The sequence below is a fragment of the Tursiops truncatus genome, chromosome 10, assembly GCF_011762595.2.
Source record: "Tursiops truncatus isolate mTurTru1 chromosome 10, mTurTru1.mat.Y, whole genome shotgun sequence".
Taxonomy (NCBI): Eukaryota; Metazoa; Chordata; class Mammalia; order Artiodactyla; family Delphinidae; genus Tursiops; species Tursiops truncatus.
The window spans coordinates 66841091-66861001 of NC_047043.1; the positions used below are offsets into that span (position 1 = coordinate 66841091).

Here is a 19911-nt window from a genome sequence, read left to right on the forward strand (position 1 = left end):
GTGGCCGCGTGCTCCTCACAGCGGCCGGCCAATGGGCGCGGCGCGCGGAGCCCGACCGCCAATGGGAGCGTCCCTATGTCCGGGGGGCGGGAGGTCCCGGACGGGGCGGGGCGGGCTCCCCGACCCCCTCCTCCAGTCTCCGGAGCGGCCCAGGAGGACTCTGCGCCCCTTCGGAATCTACGGTGGCGATGGCGGCTCCTTCTTTCCTCCCCTAGGGAGGCAGGCGGGCCTAAGAAAGGCCGTCCCCGCGAGGCTCCGGACGGCCAGGGCTCGGAGGGGAAAGGGCCAGAGCGCGGCGGGTCCACCCCGGCCCCCCGGCCCTGTCTCCCCCTCTGCTCCCGGGGCCTCCCGCCCCTTCCCCCACCTCCTGTCCTTCTGACCTCAGATCCTCTGCCCCTTCCCCCAGTCCTGCAGCGGGGGTCCTGTTCCCCGCCCCTCGCCCCTGCCGGTTCTGCCCGCGGACCAGAGACCGGCCCGTTTCACTCACGTCTCTGGCGGATAGAGTCCTTCCCGCGCGCTCCCCGCTGCCAGCCCCACGCTGGGTGAGACCTCGGGACCGCAGCGCAGCCGACGTCCGCTGAAGCAGACGTTGCTCCCTCTTTGTGCCTTACACAGATGACCTCTGTTAACTTGGAGCGAGGTGGTGGGCCAGGGGTCACTGTGCTTGCCTGGTTCCTACCTCAGCAATATCCATTCCTCGCTCCATTCCTCGCTTCCCCACGCAGGACTCTCTAGCTCTTCTAGCAATATCACCAGGATTTACAACGAAATTCCTCTTTCCTGCTGGGAACCACTCTCCACCCGCGTGTATTCCACACAGATCCATTTTCTAAGTCCACATGCGCATGTGCTCTGGGCCTTCAGCAGGCCGACCCTGCACCCGTGGGCCTTGTCGGTGGAGAGCTGGCTAGCTAGACACTGTTTCTGTGGGATGCTCCCCGCGGTGTCCTCGCCGGGTCTAAGGGTGTACATTCCAATATTCACTGCACCTTGGCTGAGGACCTACAGTGTGCCAACCCCTGGGCCAAGTGCTGGCACAGGATGGAGGCCATAGGTGGGCCCGTGGGTGGGCGGCTGCCCTCCCCACTCCCAGGGCCCCAGTGAGCTAAGTGTGCGCTGGGGGCTTAGCCATATGTAAGCCTTGTCTGGGCGGGAGATGGGTGCTCTGTGGTGTCCAGCCCGCAGAGCCACCAAGAGAAGCCAGAGTGAGCACCAAGCCAGTTGTGTGTGCGTGGTTGGGTGGGGTTGGCTCCGGGAGAAGGCAGGTTATCCAGGTTATCCAAGCTGCAGCTTGGGCCTGGCAGCTCAGCGGCGGACCCTCCTACCCTTTTCAGAGGCGCTGCTTGATCTCTCTTCTTTCTTTTTGTACATTTTGTGTCCACATTACCAAACTCTCTTATTGGTTCTAAGTTTTCATTTGACTTTCTTAGATTGTCTAATAGTCCGGGAATAACGGAAAGTGCCCCATACAGGATAGCTTTTCTTAATTTTATGGTTGTTTGTCTCAGATGCTTACTTAGACTTTTCTTGTGATAATGATAGTTAGCTTTCAACAATGCACCTTATTTTTAGAAGCCTAGGCATCAGTCTCGATCTCGAAATAAATGAAAGGCGTTGCGTAATTGCATTTTAGAGCATGGTGCACTACCCGTTTAGTAGTCCATCATAGAGGGTCATCACTTCTACTAGGACTTTAAGAAAAAAGATGGCGGTGGCAGAGTAGGGGGCGCGGCCGCCAACTCCGAATACCAGCTTGAAAAGGGGAGGCCGGGAGGCGGGGCCGGACCGACGCCACGTGGGAGGCCCCGCCCCTTGCGCCGCCCTGCCTCTGGAGCAGAGGAGTCTGCGCCAGCTGGTTTAGGCCTCACTGAGCACGCGCACTCCGCCGCATTCTGATTGGCGGACCCACGCAGCCCACCGCACTCAGATTGGTGGAGCCGCTCCACATTCTGGGTCCCGAGCTCAGCGCTGCTCCTTACCCGTTCCGCTCCTCACCTCCTTGGAGGTGGCCCAGGGCCGGGATCGCACGGCCACCTGGCCGCCGGACTCAGCAAGGACGGGCAGGACGGCTTCGGCTTCATCCGGGAGCTCCAGTCCAGGGGCTGGGACAGCTCCCGTCGCTCTTCGTTCCGCTGTACCCTTCTCCACGACAGCGGTCCGGCATGTTTTCCAGGGCCCAGGTGAGGCGGGTTCTGCAGCGGGTGCCCGGGAAGCAGCGACTCGGCGTCTACAGGTTCCTGCCCTTCTTTTTTGTCCTGGGAGGAACGATGGAGTGGATCATGATTAAAGTGCGCGTCGGCCAGGAGACCTTCTGTAAGTGGGGGTGCAGCAGCCTCTGTTTCATTTCAGGCAGGCGGGAGGCGGCGAGGGAGCCGTTTTCCTGGGGGCTGTTCTCAGCTTGTAGACCTCTCATTCCGCTCAGCGCTGAGCTGCTTTTACCCTGGTCAGAAGGGCGAGTGCGGTTCCCTTCGTTGGGCGGTGGAGATCCGCCTGGGCTCTCCTGTAAGCGGGGCGACAAAGGCACATTGGTATCCGATCTTGAGACCGTCCCTGCACTTTGAGAGGAGGGCACGTGACTCCACTCAGGACGCCCTCCTTTCAAGCCTGCCCTTCGGCCATGCCGGTGACACTTTTCGGGCCTAAGGAATAGACTTCTCACAGCACCTAGAGGCGGGTGGGATCTTGAGGATTCATGGAAGTTCCTAACTGGCCAGTCCAAACCCTAGAGAGAACTTGGTTGGCCCGGCTTAGCTAAATACTACTGTCTTTACTGGCCAGAGTCATTGGTACCAATGCCCAGCACTACAAAAAGTGTGTCTGGCATTGCTTTGCTGAGCACTAGCCTGGACAGGCTAGTTCCTCTTCCAGGAAGACTTCCCTAACCCCTAGGCCCTTTCTGCTTTCTCCCTCTCCAGAAACACAATCACTTGTGAATCACCAACCCTCATTTTTTTAAAAAAAGTGCTTTCTAAAGATATTTAATCCTCCTGTGTTCACCCATTCCTTCATATTTAATGAGCACTGATGAGAGGATATAAGGCGGAGGGCCCCCACACCAGAAGAGCACTAATGGGAGAGACAGATCATACAGTTACTATTAAGTGTGATCACTGCTGTGGGGGGAAAGTTGGGGGAGCATGGGAGTCCTGGGTGGGGCACCTGAATTGGACTAGGTGGTGCAGGGAAGGCTTCCTGGAGGAGTTACCATGTCAGGTAGGGTCCGAAGATTGAGTAGGTGTCAGCCAGATGAGGGAAACGTTTATGGACTTGAAAGTGTCTTCTGCCAGTGGTAAGAGCAAACCTTGGGGCCTTGGTGTGAAAGTATGCTGCTGTGTTTCAGGGACTGAAGCAGGTGAGCAGAGTGAGGGATGACGTGGTTAGAAAGGTGCCTGGGCAGGGCCACAAAGGGACTGGAGAACCAACAGTGTATCCCAAAGGGCTGAAGAGTTTTAAGCCGCAGCTGGTGAACATATGTGGAGAATGCTTTCTTGTGGAGGGCGGATTGACAGGAACACTTAGGCTGTGTGGTTGTCCAGATTTGAGATGGTGGCCTGGACTAGGGTGAGATGCCAAGAAGTGGGCGGAGTTGAGAGACACCCCAGAGGTAGTACTGACAAGGGCTTGGTGATTGACTGGATTCAGGAAATGAGGAGTGGCGGCTTTTGGTAGGGCAGCTGGGGCAGGGGGAACACAGGCAGGACAGTCCTGGGCTCCATTTTGGACGTGCTGAGGCGGGAGATGGTTATACAGAACTGAAGCTCAGAAGGCAGATCTGGGCCTCAGATCTAGGTTTGTGGGTCATTCACAAGCTGATTGTGATGAAAGAGTTTAAACCCCAACATTTTAAGGGTGACTGAGAGTGACCAGAGAGGCAAGAAGGGAAACATGAAGGGCTTGTTATCACAGAAGACAGGAGGTTCAGTAAGTTCAACTAAGTGAATGGGAGGTAAGCCCCCTCTCCCCTACCAGGAGAGACTTGAAATATGCAAGTACTGATCAGAAAAGAGAGGGTGGAGAGAGGCTGGAGATACCTTGGCCCTTGAGAAGGTGGGAGAGGATGGGACCAGAGCAGGGCAAGGAGTAGCCCTTGGAAGTCAGCTGGAAGAGTTCTTTACTGATGACTTTTCTCTGCGAAGAAAGAGTTCATGGCCATTTCGGGGTGGGTAAAGTAGGGTCAGGGCCATGGCTGAAGAAACAGGACTGCCAGGCATCACAGTGGACCCAGTTAGATGCAACAGTTGGGCCCACAGTGCAAAGCAAGCAGAATGAGGCATGGAGAAGTAAGTTGGATTAATCTGTAGTTTGGGTTTTGAAGGTATATCAAGAAGTTGATATTGATGAGAGGGAATTTCAGCTGATCTGGGCAGGAAGAGAGGACAAGGGCCTGAGGAAGTTGGTGAAGGTCCAAGGACAGAAAGGTAGTAGAGGTTGTGGTCAGAGCAGAATGAACTTATTGCTTCAGAGGAACACTGCAAGCAGATGGTAGAAGTTGAGAAGTAAGGAAGATGAAGGGGGCTGGTGCTTCATCTCTGTTGGGGGTGGTGTTGCCTGGGAAGATGGCACAGGACAGGGTCAAGGAACCTGAACTAGATGCCAGCATTTTCAGAGACTGAAGGGGAGTGATGGACAGCAGGTACCAGTGCAGAGAAGATGGTGGCAAATGGCATAGGACCCAGAGGAAGAAGGTGGAGAATCAGTAGTAGTCTGGAAAAGCAGCAGCTGAGAACAAGGAGACTGCCCTCATCTCCCAGCCCTCAGTTCCTGGGTGTGGCAGAGGGACCAGCAGAGAGCTATAGGGCCAGAAGTGCCTCTGCAGGGCCAGTTAAGAAGGATGATTTCAGAGAGAAGTGAAATTGCTAAGGGCTGTGCTGGGACATGACACTATCTTTGAAGACACTGACTCTGACCCTGCTATTGATATTGAGAGTTCCTTTAACATAGTGCTCATTTAAATCAAATCTTCTTTTAAGTTTATTCTGGCATTGAGTTAAGCCTTAATGTTGATATTCAGGTGACAGATCTAGACTATTGGTTAAATTACTCAGATATGTATTTTTAATTCCTTAGTCTCTTGAAAATCTAAATAAAATCTTTGTTTGATACAGACGATGTCTACCGTAGAAAAGCCTCAGAAAGGCAGTATCAGAGAAGGCTGGAAGATGCATCAGAGACTGAACTTCAGCAGTCAATAAAGTGAATATGAAACTTTACTACTGGTTTCAACTCCTTTAAAGATGTACTTTTCGGGTCTCTTGTTCTTACATAGAACTGCCTTTACAAAGAACTTTTATAGTTTTCCTGTCTCTGCTTGAATACTTCCCAAGTCACTGATGGACAGCACTTGTGGGAAAATTATTTCCTACTAAAACACACCTACCCATTGAATCTAGTCCATGAAATATTTCTAAACAATTCAAGGATCAATCAGGATGCTTTTCAGTGTAGCCTGAATTGTTTGTGAAGTCCTTTGTTTTAGGCAACAAGGGATAACCTTATTTAGTTTTTTGCAGAATTCAGACTTACTATGAATAAAAGTTATCTACTGTAGGATCATTTAAACGAGGATTATTATGCAGACTACATTTCTGCTAGCTACCAATTTGTAAACATTTTGTTAGAATGTGACCATATGTTATTCATGTTAAGTGCTCTTGTGAACACAGACAACCCCTTTCCTTGCTTGGCTCCACTAACATACAAGGGCTGGACCTCCATGAGGACTGGGGAGAAACACGTTTCACTCCCCTCTGAGATGAAGATGTTGCTTTCATCCAGCTGCTAAAGATAAAGACACTGCTCCTTCCCAAAGAAAGTGAATCTTCACAGCATAAAGCAACCATAGACTTGAGCTAAATCAGAGGCTCAGTCTATAGGGAGAGATTTTCCAATCTGACCCAGAATAAGTTTGGATCAGTTGGTAGAAAAAGCAAAGGCATCTTTCCATGTTTGGATAACCATATCCAACATCTTTTCAAACAAGAAAATATATACATATTAAATAAGACTAAGTTTCAAAATAGTTTCTAACTATTGCTCATGAATAAAGAAGCAGATGCTTAAGGCCACAGGGTATCCTCAAGTTAATGATATCTGCCACAAATTGTTCTAAGGGATTTTTTTTTTTCTAATTTAAGTCAGTCCATTTATGTTAGAACCAATCCAGTATAATTAAGGAGCCACTGACTACTCAGATCTCATTAAAGCACTAATGAGTCACTGCTCAGAGGTGGCTTGAGTATGAAGACCAGTGATGACCAACAGCACCAGGGAGAGGAAGGTAGTTCTCATGTGCGCTTTTGTTACCTCAGGCATTCCTGGTGACCCTAAACCTCATAGTTACTTTTAGTGACTAGACTGCTGCATAATGAATTTAAATTGTGGCCTTAACTCCCATTTGTTCCCCCAACCTGTTTTAGAAGTTTAATATTTTGTACCTATGTAAAGAGCATATGTAACATACATACCTTTTACAAAGAATAGTTGTAAATGCTACTAAAACCATCAGCTAACTTCTGTTGTCTGCTGTGGTTTCCTTCCCTGGCCTATCCTGCTGTCTCCATCCCAGGGAGAATCTCTAGTCTGAAATTTGTGCTAAACTTCCCTAGAGTTTTCTTCATCTTTCTAAAATATATGTATTGGAGTGCCAATTTATTTAAGACAACGAAGCTTTGAAGACAACACAACAATGTCTGACTTCAAGGCAAGCAGACTAGCAAAGCAATTAAAATTGAAGATACTTTCAAAGCATATTAATTTGGATGCTGCAGAACTAATTTTTGTTAACCAAGGTGCAAGCTTTTTAACTTTACCTCAATTTTTTAACAGTTCTACTAAGGAATATAACTCTATCCCACTTATCAGACACTAGGATTATTTAAGGGAACTTAAATAATTTAAACAGCAATGCTCTCATAAGCTGCTTACAGAACTGCAGTGCCCCCTACTGTGAACTACAAGGCAAACAATTTAATAACTTGAATTTCAAAAACCACAATACTTCAGAATGACAAAAATCTAATTAGCATTTATTGCTAGAAGTCTACCTCCACTGGGGTGTTAGACAAAGAACATGGGCTTTGGAGCTTCATTTTATCATCTGAATGGATAGGGAAAGTATTGGGTTGACCAAAAAGTTCATTCGGTTTTTCCCGTAAGATGGCTCTAGTAGCACTTAGCTGTCTTTAACTTCATTCGCAACAATTTTGCTAGACTGTATTGTGACAGGTCTCGTATCAGCGTGCATTAAAAAAAAAAAAATCAAAATTGAATTTTTGTGCAGCCATTTTAATATTGAAGATGGAAGCAACATTTTCTGCGTATTATGCTTTATTTTTTTAATATAAATTTTATTTTTGGCTGCGTTGGGTCTTTGTTCCTGCACATGGGCTCTCTCTAGCTGTGGACAGTGGGGGCTACTCTTCGTTGCGATGTGAGGGCTTCTCCTTGCAGTGGCTTCTCATGTTGCAGAGCACGGGCTCTAGGCGCATGGGCTTCAGTTAGTTGTGGCTCATGGGCTCTAGAGCGCAGGCTCAGTAGTTGTGGTGCACGGGCTTAGTTGCCCCGAGGCATGTGGGATCTTCCCGGAGCAGGAATAGAACCCGTGTCCCCTGCATTGGCAGGTGGATTCCCAACCACTGGGCCACCAGGGAAGTCCCTGTGCTTTATTATTTCAAGAAAGGTAAAAACGCAACTGAAACACATAAGAAGATTTGTGCAGTGTATGGAGAAGGTGCTGTGACTGATCGAACATGTCAAAAGCGGTTAGTGAAGTTTTGTGCTGGAGATTTCCCGCTGGACAATGCTCCACGGTCAGGTAGACCTACTGAAGTTGATAGTGATCAAATCGAGACACTGAGAACAATCAACGTTATACCATGCGTGAGAGAGCCGACATACTCAAAAATATCCAAATCAAGCATTGAAAATCACCGCTTGGTTATGTTAATTGCTTTGATGTTTGGGTTCCATAATTTAAGTGAAAAAAGCCTTCTTGACTGTATTTCCGCATGCAATTCTCTACTTAAATGTAACGAGAACATTCTATTTTTAAAACAAATTGTGACAGGCGATGAAAAGTGGATACTGTACTATAATGTGGAACAGAAGAGATCGTGGGGCAAGCTAAATGAACCACCACCAACCAACCAAAGGCCGGTCTTCATCCAAAGAAGGTGATGTTGTATATACGGTGGGATTGGGAGGGAGTCCTCTATTATGAGCTCCTTCCAGAAAACAAAACGATTAATTCCAACAAGTACTGCTCCCAGTTAGACCAACTGAAAGCAGCACTCGACGAAAAGCATCCAGAATTAGTCAACAGAAAACGCATAATCTTCCATCAGGATGACGCAAGACCGCACGTTTCAATGACCAGGCAAAAAACTGTTACAGCTTGGCTGGGAAATTCTAATTCATCCGTCGTATTCACCAGATATTGCACCTGCGTATTTCCATTTATTTCGGTCTTTACAAAATTCTCTTCATGGAAAAAAATGCCAATTCTCTGGAAGACTGTAAAAGGCACCTGGAACAGTTCTTTGCTCAAAAAGATAAAAAGTTTTGGGAAGATGGAATTATGAAGTTGCCTGAAAAATGGCAGAATGTGAATATGTTGTTCAATAAAGTTCTTGGTGAAAATGAAAAATGTCTTTTATTTTTACTTAAAAACTCAAGGAACTTTTTGGCCAACCCAATACCTAAGCACAGAGTAAATACTCAATAAGGAAGGGCTATCTTTGTTCATCTAGTAGTCCTCTTTTGGAAATCTTGCCTACATCTCTGAAGTTATAACTCAATCAAATTAATCTCTTTTAGAAGTTTGGATCTCTCACGCTGAGTTACTTCTCTTAAAAAAAAATATACACTTGGACCATGGTGTTTTCCAAAACAACTTCTCTCCTAGTAAAGCAGCATCAGTTCTTAGTTTTCACACACGTGTATTAAATTTGGAATTTCTTGCCACATTTATATGTAAAATCCACAAGACGTGCATTCCACATCTATCTGGGGGATAGAAATAGTCTATTAATTTGTTCAGGTATGAACTTTCATTCAGCTGACCTCGCACACTTCCAAATGCAAAAGGAACAGAGTAATACTTAGCACTATTGCTCAGAGTGTTCAGCTGGAATGTTTAACTATACATCAACGATCATTCAAAATATGTTTATGAGCAGAGATGGAAGTACAGCCCTAAACTCTTAGGAGAACAGAACCACAGGGATTTGCAAAGTGATATTAGAGGAAAACAGTTGGTTGATTTTACCAACACCTTCTATTAAAAGTGTTGTCATGTTTTAAGAGATTATAAGCATGATAAAAACATACCCGGGCCACTTCTCTCTTCTGGCCACACACAGCTATTTGAAATGGATTACACTGATTTATGATACAGGACATGCTTGCCTTACCTTCCATCATCAGTAACAACTCCCTCTGCAATTTTAACTTCAACCTGCATTTCTGCCCATGCTGAAGACATGTTGGGAATCCTTGACTGCCAGTCTGAGAGGCTTGGCATGGGCATGTCAGGCTGCAGTGTGACTACATTCGGCTTCTGTGTTAATGCAGCCTAAGCCTTGGATCAGTGTCTGGACACTGACTTTTGCCTCTACCCAAGGAGCTCTCTTCCTTTAAATTGGCAGCCATATCCCTGTCAACATAAAATCAAGGCTTGCAGAAATTAAACCTACTTGAAACTAACATCTGACACAGCTTTAACAAAACAACCAAACCTGGTTAATCCAAATCACTTTGCAAACTCCATTTTTATTTGGATTAAAAAGCTTTAGATGAACAAAGATATGATACATACATATTATAAGACTAGTTATCACTTAAACCTCTTTTGATACAGAAATTAGAATAAACCAAGTTTTAATCAAGTCTGAAAATGTTTAAGTTCAAAAATCAACAACACCAATTTGGAGATTTTACACAAAGAAGAGTCCCCTCTTAATTCTTCCTCATAGGAAGAAAAGGGTGGGTTCAAAAACAAAGTAATTCAAGGCCTTTTAAATCAGTTGGCTGACATACTATTTTAAACCTATAGGTCTTTTTCCGCACATAAACAAAATTCTTTTCCACATGAACTTACATTTTGAAAACATTTAGGCCATTATACTTTCTAAGCCATATCACTACAGTTCCTAAAACTCATGGAAAAAAAAGATGTATAGTTCACATGTACCTTTTAAAGTCAGGGCTTTTTTTTTTTTTCTTTTTCTTTTCTTTTTTGGAAGATGGCTGACCTCAAATCTTATATCCTAAAATATTAATTGACATTCTCCAAGTTAATATACAGAAAGACATGATTCTAAAATAAATACATAGAGCTTTTTTTTTTTTTTAAAGGTAATTAGGGCCTGCCTAATGGCCCCCTGGCCCAGCTCTGCACTGCCTTAGGGAAGCCCCTGGCTGGATCTATGGTTCCTACAGCACCTCCAGACACTGAGAAGGAGCCTGGAGGAGGAGTGCTCTGGCTTCTAATGCCCCACATAGACCACAGTGAAGAGTTTTTAGAGTCTTCCCAAAGAAGTCTCTTCCAGACCTTAAAAAGGGAAATAAGACGGGTGCATGAAATAAATAAATAACTTAACCAAAATTAAATTTCAGGTTCTTTGGTGTAATTCAAGGATGTCTAGAAATAAAATAATCTGATTGTATTATACAGTCCATGATGATTCAATGGCCCAAATAACCAAGAACTGAAGATTTCTTTATCTGATTCAGTTTAACAATAAGGTACTGACATAGTACTGCAAAACATTTTTTAAAATTCAGAACTGTTTAAAATACTTGATGCAAATTGAGATCCAGTGGTTGACTTATAGGCAATTAAGTTATAAGGACCTCCTGTAATTAAAGTATCTAGATACAAGAGACTTTTTTCCATTCTAAACTCTTCTTCTGTCCCCATGATTTAGTAAGAATGGTAATTAAATATCCAGGTATTGACTCATACCAGATTAAAAGAAAAAAGTATCCTCTGAGAGTCACTCTCAATTTACAAACAGCAGTGGAAGCTCCACCACAATGGCAACCACCTTGTTACAATAAAGCAGGTTTCAAAAACGCTGAGTGAAATACTGAACCATGTTTGATGCTTTCCACTTGTCTGAGCATTATATACTGCCTCCAAATGTTTTTTTCCAGAGTCATATAAGAGAGACAGGGTCATCAAACCTAAGTGTTTGGGATCTTTAATGGTCTTTTTAGTGAGCATTTTCTTAAATTATGATTTCCTTCTCCTGAAATTCAAAAGCACAAGCTGAATTTTAAAATTATTTTATAAAGTCTTAAATTTCTGGTTGAGAATTACAACCCTGAAACTTAGGAGAAAAAGAAAAAAAAAAGCCAGATCTGATGAGGAAATAAAGAATACTAAAACATACTTGCATATGCAGGCAATCCAGCCTTTTACAATTATGCTTCTGACACAGCCCATATCTGGTTAATGCACTCCCTTCCCTAAGTTAGGTTAGGTGTTATGTTTAAAAATAAATCACCTCCAGCACACCTCAATACTTTCTTCAAGATGAACTTCAATAATTTGCAATGTAGAGATTTAAAGTTTTAAATCACCTAACATGTATAGGCATAAATTGTGAATTCATTACAAAAAGATCAAAAGTACCCTTAAACTTACCTGTCAAGACTAAATATAATTCAGGGTTGTGCACATGTTCTGCAAAAATAACTGACACCATAGATGTCTAACTCAGCACAAGAAAAAGTGCTTTCTCCCTCCAGGCGTCCGGGAGCTGCATTAGCTGCAGAAGAGTGCACAGTGCTGACTTCAGATTTCTGAGTTACTAGAGCAAATGTGCCATGTCTGCCAAACATCTACAATCCAACTAACAACCTTTCACTCTACCTGGAAGAAACAGTTCTTGCAAAAGTGGCTTAAGATATTTAGGCACGTGAAACAGACACAAGTACACTCCCCTCTCTAAGATGTAAACTAGGGCCAACTTCACATTTCATTGACAACTTAAACTAATCTGTAAACTCTTGTGTGTGTTTTTTTTCATTTTGTTTGTTATTTAAAAAAAACAAAAACAAAAAACCAACCAAAAAAAACAAGAAACAGAAACCCCAAGCCAAGACAAAAAACCTTTGATGGTTTCAGCTCTATGGCAACAAGTAAAAAGATAAAACTCCAAGTCTAAATACAACCAATTATGAAACTGGTTTTAAACGAAGGAAACATATGCAAAAAAAAAATCTTTGTGTATTTGATAAAGTCAACTTAATATAACAAAAACAAATTGAAATAGCTTATTAAAAGTGTCCTTATATAAAAATGGCCTTGTGATGTACAATAAAATGCAATAAAAATGATCATCCTTTGTTCCTCCCCCCACCCCCAGTAACTAAAATGGCTACTGTTCCACAAAACTCTTTATGCTTCTATAAAAGAATCGTAATTGATGTGATTAAAGGTTTTCTAGATTGTATGCTTGGCGAATATTGAGGGTGTCTCGGAGCATCAGATCCCGAAGGCGCCAGAGGGCGTCTGCCATGGTGGTGTGGGCCCCTTTACTTTTCAGCCAGTGAGAGGGGAGTCGGCTCTCCTGTTCTTTTGACAAATGGACATCGCGTCTTCGGGCTGAAAATTAAAGTGCAGACAGAGAAATACAAATATCAGTCCTAAGGTCTGACAGATTAAAACATGAAACATTTATTATTTATTGAATATTATGAATTTTAACTCTGCAGAATACTTCCAAGCAAATTTCTTACATTGTTTTATTAGGCATCTTGGTTTTTAGAAAGCTATTTTACTTAGGTATGAGACTACCTAGCCAAGGATGTCTCGTTTTACACTTTGCAGTTTATAAATTATCTAATGTCTTCTTTTTTTAATTAATTAATTAATTAATTTTTGGCTGCGTTGGGTCTTCGTTGCTGCGTGCGGACTTTCTCTAGTTGCGGTGAGTGGGGGCTACTCTTCGTTGTGGTGCGCGCGCTTCTCATTGTGGTGGCTTCTCTTGTTGTGGAGCATGGGCTCTAGGCACACAGGCTTCAGTAGTCTTCAGTAGTGGCTCGCGGGCTCAGTAGTTGTGGCTCACGGGCTCTGGAGCACAGGCTCAGTAGTTGTGGCGCACGGGCTTAGCTGCTCCGCAGCATGTGGGATCTTCCCAGATCAGCGCTCGAACCCGTGTCTCCTGCGTTGGCAGGCGGATTCTTAACCACTGTGCCACCAGTGAAGTCCTAGAAATTATCTAATTTCTAACAATTACTTCACAAAACAGCTGCACAAGATAACATAATTACTAGAATGGGAATATAAAAGTTGTACAAACACCTAAAAGATCTGATCATTAATATTTAATAGTTACTCCAATATTAACAAAAATTCCTAAAAAGGTAAATGTGAAGAAAGGGAAAACCACCTACTACTCTTAAAGCAATCAAATGATCAAATTTGGCTTAGAAATGAAAAATGAACAGAAACTTCCAAAGTTCTTTCCAGAAACTAGGCAAGTTATTTTAGTAAGTACTGAAAATATGCTGAGCCTGCTGAACTAAATGAATAAACTTCATAGGTTAATAGAAACATGTCTTCCAATATTATTTTTCTTTTTTAAAAATTGAGGTGAAATAATTTTTTTTTTTTTTTTTTTTTTTGCAGTACGCGGGCCTCTCACTGCTGTGGCCTCTCCCATTGCGGAGCACAGGCTCTGGACGCGCAGTCCCAGCGGTCATGGCTCACGGACCCAGCTGCTCCGCGGCATGTGGGATCTTCCCGGATCGGGGCATGAACCCGTGTCCCCTGTAACGGCAGGTGGACTCTCAACCACTGCACCACCAGGGAAGCCCTGAAATAATTTTTAATTTACCCAAATCCATCTATGCTATCCCCAAATGCCTGAAAAATAATTGAAAAAATTCAGAATATACTTAAGAAGATAGCATAGATATTTCTGACAAAACTAAGCTTTGAAACTCAGCAAAAAAACATTTTCAGTATGTAATGTCAATATACAAAGAAGCTCCAAACCCTTCTACTAAGTATACAATTTATTTTACTTATAAAAGCATACCTCAGGTTTGGTTCCAAATCACCACAATAAAGTGAGTTGCATGAATTTTTTGGTTACGTTTACACTATACTGTAGTCTATTAAGTATGCAATATAGCATCATGTCTAAAACAACTATGTACATACCTTAATTAAAAAAGACTACACTGCTAAAAAAATATTAACCATCATCTGGACCCTCAGCAAGTCGTAATCTTTTTATAATGGTAATATCAAAGACTGTTGATCACAGGTCACCAAAACAAATATAATAATAATGAAAAAGTTGGAAATATTGTGAAAATTACCAAAATGTGACACAGAAAAACGAAGTGAGCACATACTACTGTAAAAACGGTGCCGAAAGACTTGCTTGACACATTGCCACAAACCTTCAATTTGTAAAAAAATGCAGTATCTGAGAAGAGTAACAAAGCAAAGTGCAACAAAACAAGGTATGCCTGTATAAGAATCATGGATATTTATCCTGATATAATAGGTCCATAGCAGCAAGAGGACTTTGATAAAGCAAAGGCTTCTTGAGGACTCTCCTTACCTGCTAGGGTCTGGTCCCACTTGCTAATGCTGTTGGACTCAGCACTGAGTCCTTCAATATATTTTAGGTAGGCCTCTGAGTGGAGAAGCCGTTGAGTCTTCGGTGGGGGAGCCACAAACATGGGTGTTGTTGGCTGCTGTATGACAGGGGGGCCGGGTGGATGTGGGCCAGGATATGGAGGTGGTGCCTGCTGCCCTGGAGGCCCCAAAACACCTACCTGAAAGAGCACAGACACATGGTGAGGGAAAAAAAATACTCAGTGCATGCTCTGAGAAAGAGGGTAACTTGAATTCTGTTGAGTCCTAGAAGATCCAACTTGGAGGCTCACCTGCTGTCCATATGGACTTCCACCTGGTGCTGGAGTCCCTACCATAGGGGCCACTCCTTGGTTCATCACACCTATAATTCAGAATTACAGGCACAATTAGAGGCTCTGGGTTGAGAAGACTGAAAACTACTGTCTGATAAGAAAGGCCATTTATAATGCAAGCCTATGATCTCTGCCCTGAGTCTTTATGGATAGGAACCCTAAGCACCCAAAACAGGATGTAGCATTCATATAGAAAATGCATGTTCTTTTGTTTTCTAGGTACTTTAAATACAAAGCTAGGACAACTTGTCAGATGTACATTAATTATTCATGGCTTAGAAATAATTTGAACCCTGCATAAAATTCTAGTATTTCCCTAGGTAAGCTACAGTCAGAATACAACTATATTTTCAAGGTATTTTTCTTTTGACAACACAGTTTCCTGCAACTGAAGCCCGTGTTTAATTTCAGCAGTAATGGCATTGCAACCAGGCTCAGCTGTATGCAATGTGTTAGGACAGCAGGGACATAAGGGAAGAGGTTTGTGCAAGTGCACATTAAATGACCTTTGTGGAGGCTGGAGGCACATTCTTGCTGTCCTCTCACAGGCCACCAGCACCTCTGGTTCTAACTGGAGTCACTAATGTTGGCAGAGAGGGGACACTGCCATTTGATAGACCAGCACTTTGAAAAGGAATCATCCGGAAACAGAGCAGCCTTGGTGCTATCACTTCAAATGCAAAATGACAAAGGGAAAGAGAAAGATTCCATGGTCCTACTATATTTGGACTTTGTATAAACTTCCCTTGGTGACTCCTCACAAGCAATTTCTGTCACACAAGCAAGTTCTGTCTCATAGGTCCTAGTTGATAATAACATGATGTCTTAAATTTAGCATCTGGGGCTATTTTAATCTCAGGACCGTCCACTTCCTAGTCTCATAAAACAGAGCAATAGGTAAAGGACCCAGTTCATTAAAAACTAACAAACTACAATCAAAACCCTGGTGAGCTACTGCTTAAACCTTAAACAAGTCCAGCTGGCTGCACGGAAGGATCAACAGGAGCTAACTTCATATTCTATAGTTTCTCTGGATTCAAAATGTTGGTATTTTAACCAGGCAGAACCAACCCACTATTCTAAGGTTCAGAATTGCTAAATACCACTTCCAAGAAGTATTAGACGTTTGTAAGAGAGAACACACTAAGTGAAAACAAGCTTTCTGTTTACAAAGCAGGGATTTTTATATTCCAAGAACCCAGAAGGGTACCTGAACCACAAGAATAGAATCTTAGTGATTATTTGTGAGTGAGTGAAGAGGTTGCAGTGGGTAAGTTGCTGCTCCAGCAACATATTATTAACCCCTGTTCCCCTAGGACACTCACCCACCTTAGATTTCACAACACAGTGGGCCTCCCTGAGCTGCCTGTATCAATCTCTGCAGGGCAGCACAAAAAAATCAGCAACCAACCCCCTATGTGCCCTCTGTTTACAAATGCCATGCCAGGGGGCAGCTGGTGAGAATGCAGGCTGAGTCACCAGAGGAGCTCACTGAATCTCCCTCTTCTCAAAGCCTGATCAGACGTGCGTGTGTAGATACTAAGAAGGGTTCTTCCCTGTCTCCTTATCATCAGGTGTGTTGTGCTTTCTTCAAATGCATTTAGAATCTGAAAAAGGGGCAAAGGGAGACATCTACCCCCCAATACCCGCCAAAAGACCAGCTACCTAGAGGGTACTGGCCTTCGGTGTGACTCCCGCTGAGTAGCACACGCACCTGGGAGTTAAGTCCAGCTTAGTCTCACTGCTCAGTCAGATACTCTTGCCAAGGGGAGAGGGCACAGAATTAAGGACAACTCCACCTGCCACAGGAACACACCCATTTTATGACTGACACCTGCTGCAAGAGCAACTCACACATAGTCCACCACTTCCATAATGAAGCACCCACACCCACGAACATTTCCTCCTCTGGGTGTGTCTAGATCAAATACTTCTGTGGCGTTATGGCCATTCTCTAAGCAACACTCACATCACAAAGAGTGTTACTGAAGGCTCTAGGCCGAGCCACCAGGTTAGCTCACCCTACATACTGCTGGGCACACCCTCTGAAGCTTTGTTTGGAACTCTTTATAGCCACGGGATCGGTAGATCCAATGCTGTTGTAAGCAAATCTAAGGGTTTCTACATTTTGTCATCTGGGCCAGGCCTTTAGCTAATATTTTGGATAATGGATCAAATACTATTCCAAGTCATCTTAAGGTCACATTCCCTCCAAATAGATACCTAAGGGTCAGTTTTTTTGCATATGATGGCAATTAATATGGGAACTTGTGATTTTCCTTTCATAATAATCTTTCAAATTTGCTAATTAATTGTAAAGGAAAACTGTACCTATTTCTGGGCTCCACTTATATGTTTCTATATGACATAACTTCTGAGCTTGTTGACAGACAAACCAGTGTCTCCAGGTAGCAAGGTGGGCTATGCTGTTCTTTAAATGTTATGTCATCCTTCTTTGGGGACTCAGAAATAGAAAACTCGTTCAGGACAAATTCGTTCTCTCCCTCCTTTCTGTTGCTAGAAGGACTGACTGAAGGATTTCTACAGAGTTCTACATTAGCGACTCTGTAATTCCCTTAGAGGGGAGGGGCTGCTTGAAAAGCAAAAGATGGAGCAGGGACTCTACACAGAAGACCCTTTGAGATAAGAATTGAACCAGAAGAAGAAATGTACTCAGGAGCAAAAAGTGCTTTTTATATCAACTGGCAATTTGGGAAACTTCATTCACTGATAAAGAGAGCAGAGCATGACCTCCTAGGCTGTGTTTGGCTTTCTGAGCACGTGTCAAGTTGTTTGAGTGATTTTAGAGTATGCCTCCTGCCCCTTGATCTGCTGAGTCTAGTTTCTGTCATGTGTCCTGTGCTGCTGCTAGGCAGCCAGGTGCTCAAGGGCACAGGTGCTGAGCCACCTGCTCAATACACAGGACAGGTCCTACTGCTGACATCCCTGGGATTCTCAGTGAGGGAAGGCCTGCCCACATGGGCAGCAGGTACCTCCTGGAACAAATGGCTGAAGGAGGAAAAAGAGAATATGAAGATGAGATTAATGAGTGAATGAGGATGAAGTTCTTACCCGGTGGTGGTATGCCCGGGAGGCCGGGCACACCTGGCGGAAGATGGTGGGGTGGAGGCCCCCCGGGGTGAAGTGGCTGCATGCTGCCCATGCTAACAAGGCCATCAACTGGGCCCTGCAAAGGTGGAAGGCCTGGCGGATAGCCACCCATCATGCCTTGAAGGACACAACAAATTTCAGACATGCATCATTAACATGCAACATGAAGTAAGTAATAACAACCCCCCCCATGCACTACTAATGAATAAAGCACCCTTAGTACTGCATGATATAACGGCAATTAGTGCAATTATTTTGTTGCAATAATGAACAAAATATAAAGTTACAAATATGAAATACATTTCTGGATGAATTAGTACTTAGTACATTATTATTTGTAGTTATTTTCCCTGTGATAAATACGCTGCATGTTTTCAGTTAAATAATAATAAAGAGGAGTTCCAGTAACAGCCTTCCCAAGGTCATGATTATTGCAAGGTGTTCAGAGACCCGTTCTGCCTACTGCGATTCTACTGAAGAGTATAAACCCCATCATTCCACTATGCCCACACTCATATGCCTATCACGGGTACACATGAGGGGAAACTGGAATGGAGGAAAATGAGGCACACAGCCCTGATCACAAAGCATGGTTCTCCAGCATGGCGGAGGCGGCAAGACTTTTTCAAGACTTCTATGTCCATTCCTCCTCCCTTTTAGCCCCACCACTGCTGGTAAGAATGGATCATGCTTGAGCTTGAGATGGGGAACAGCTAAGAGTCATCACAATGAATGATGTTTCATCTTTAGATCTCAAAACATGATAAAATAAAGATAAAACCTAACTCCCCACCCCCACCCCGGCCACCAGCCAACCTAAGCCCAGGTCACTCAGTAGCCTGCACGCAGATCTTAGGAGGAATGGCTGGAGAATCAGGCTCTGTTGACATGAGAAAAGGCCAGTTGTCATCATTGTCCCCAAGCACACAAATGTCCTCACAAAGACCTTCAGTTAACAGGGAACATTTTAAATGAGGTAGAGAATTTCTGTGAACAGAGGTTTTTATTCCTTTATTTTCAAAGTGCATCTTCACAACACAAAACACTTCCTGCTGGCTAGGGAAGAATTTCAAAAAACAAGTATTTTTGGCAAAAAGAGTGAAAGGAAGAAGATAATTTCAGAATGTCAAAGACTCACCTATCAAAAGAACTTTAAAGCCATATGACATTTTTTTAAGCAAGGAAAACAACTTGATTTTTCTGGGATTTGAAATGATCATAATGAACAAAACACAAGGCTCCCCACGAAATGCAATCACCTTTGGTCACAGCTTCTTGCACAAAGGGAGGGGTTGAGGAATTGGTGCAAAACCTCATTTTTATATAATACTCTTTGTAGAGGGGTTCTGGAAACAGTGCAAGACTCCCGGTTCTAAGAATTATACTCTTTGATTTTCCCTGAAGAATTGTTTGAAAGGTATTTATTTATAAAAGTTTAGTCTTTTGAAGCTATAAAATTACTGCAAGTTCTGAGATTGATTCAGCTTGCCTCATCGATCATATCTAAGCTGACTAAGAAACTTACAATTACACAAACCAATAAAACAAATTTTAAATAATAATCACCTCTGTACATAAAATAGGATTATCAGTTTCATTTTCTTAAAATGAGAGTTCAGAGATAAAAACTACTTTTGAACAGACACCACCATCTTAAACATGAGGAGATCCAATGCTACCAAACTGTCTTTTAACCATACCACCAGACAGAGCTTTTAGGGATAAGCAGGTGGGAATTCAAGAACGTTAGGAGGCTTTGCTTTCAATTACAAAAGCCCATCTGAACGCAGCCTTCATGGGCTGTGGTTGAAGAAATTACTAAGAATCGAAAGACATGACACTTGTCTT

General features: G+C 43.6%; 2 protein-coding genes across 18 annotated transcripts in view; one reads left to right on the forward strand and one right to left on the reverse strand.

Moving 5' to 3' along the window:
* The first annotated feature begins 804 nt into the window (after positions 1–804).
* UQCC5 (ubiquinol-cytochrome c reductase complex assembly factor 5) lies at positions 805–14093 on the forward strand. 2 transcript variants are annotated; one of them, XM_073811234.1, is made up of 3 exons: positions 805–2313; positions 5106–5193; positions 13637–14093. In XM_073811234.1, the coding sequence occupies exons 1-3, from the start codon at positions 2163–2165 to the stop codon at positions 13764–13766; spliced, it is 369 nt and encodes a 122-aa protein (XP_073667335.1). In that variant the 5' UTR covers positions 805–2162; the 3' UTR covers positions 13767–14093. The 2 variants fall into 2 exon arrangements, with proteins under 2 accessions (XP_073667335.1, XP_019803018.1); XM_019947459.3 differs by lacking the exon at positions 13637–14093 and adding an exon at positions 8066–12102 and having other exon boundaries at positions 1839–2313.
* PBRM1 (polybromo 1) overlaps positions 9749–19911 on the reverse strand; it is a 101933-nt gene continuing 91770 nt past the window's right edge. For 8 of the 16 annotated variants that reach the window (XM_073811205.1, XM_019947447.3, XM_019947445.3 and 5 more), the window contains 4 exons: positions 18025–18180; positions 14911–14981; positions 14583–14799; positions 9749–12610 (listed from right to left, as the gene is read on the reverse strand). In XM_073811205.1, coding sequence (XP_073667306.1) covers positions 12438–12610; positions 14583–14799; positions 14911–14981; positions 18025–18180 — 617 coding nt within the window. In that variant the 3' untranslated portion in view covers positions 9749–12437. The remainder of the gene's footprint in view (positions 12611–14582; positions 14800–14910; positions 14982–18024; positions 18181–19911) is intronic. The other 8 variants (XM_073811206.1, XM_019947450.3, XM_033865109.2 and 5 more) reach the window with 3 other exon arrangements.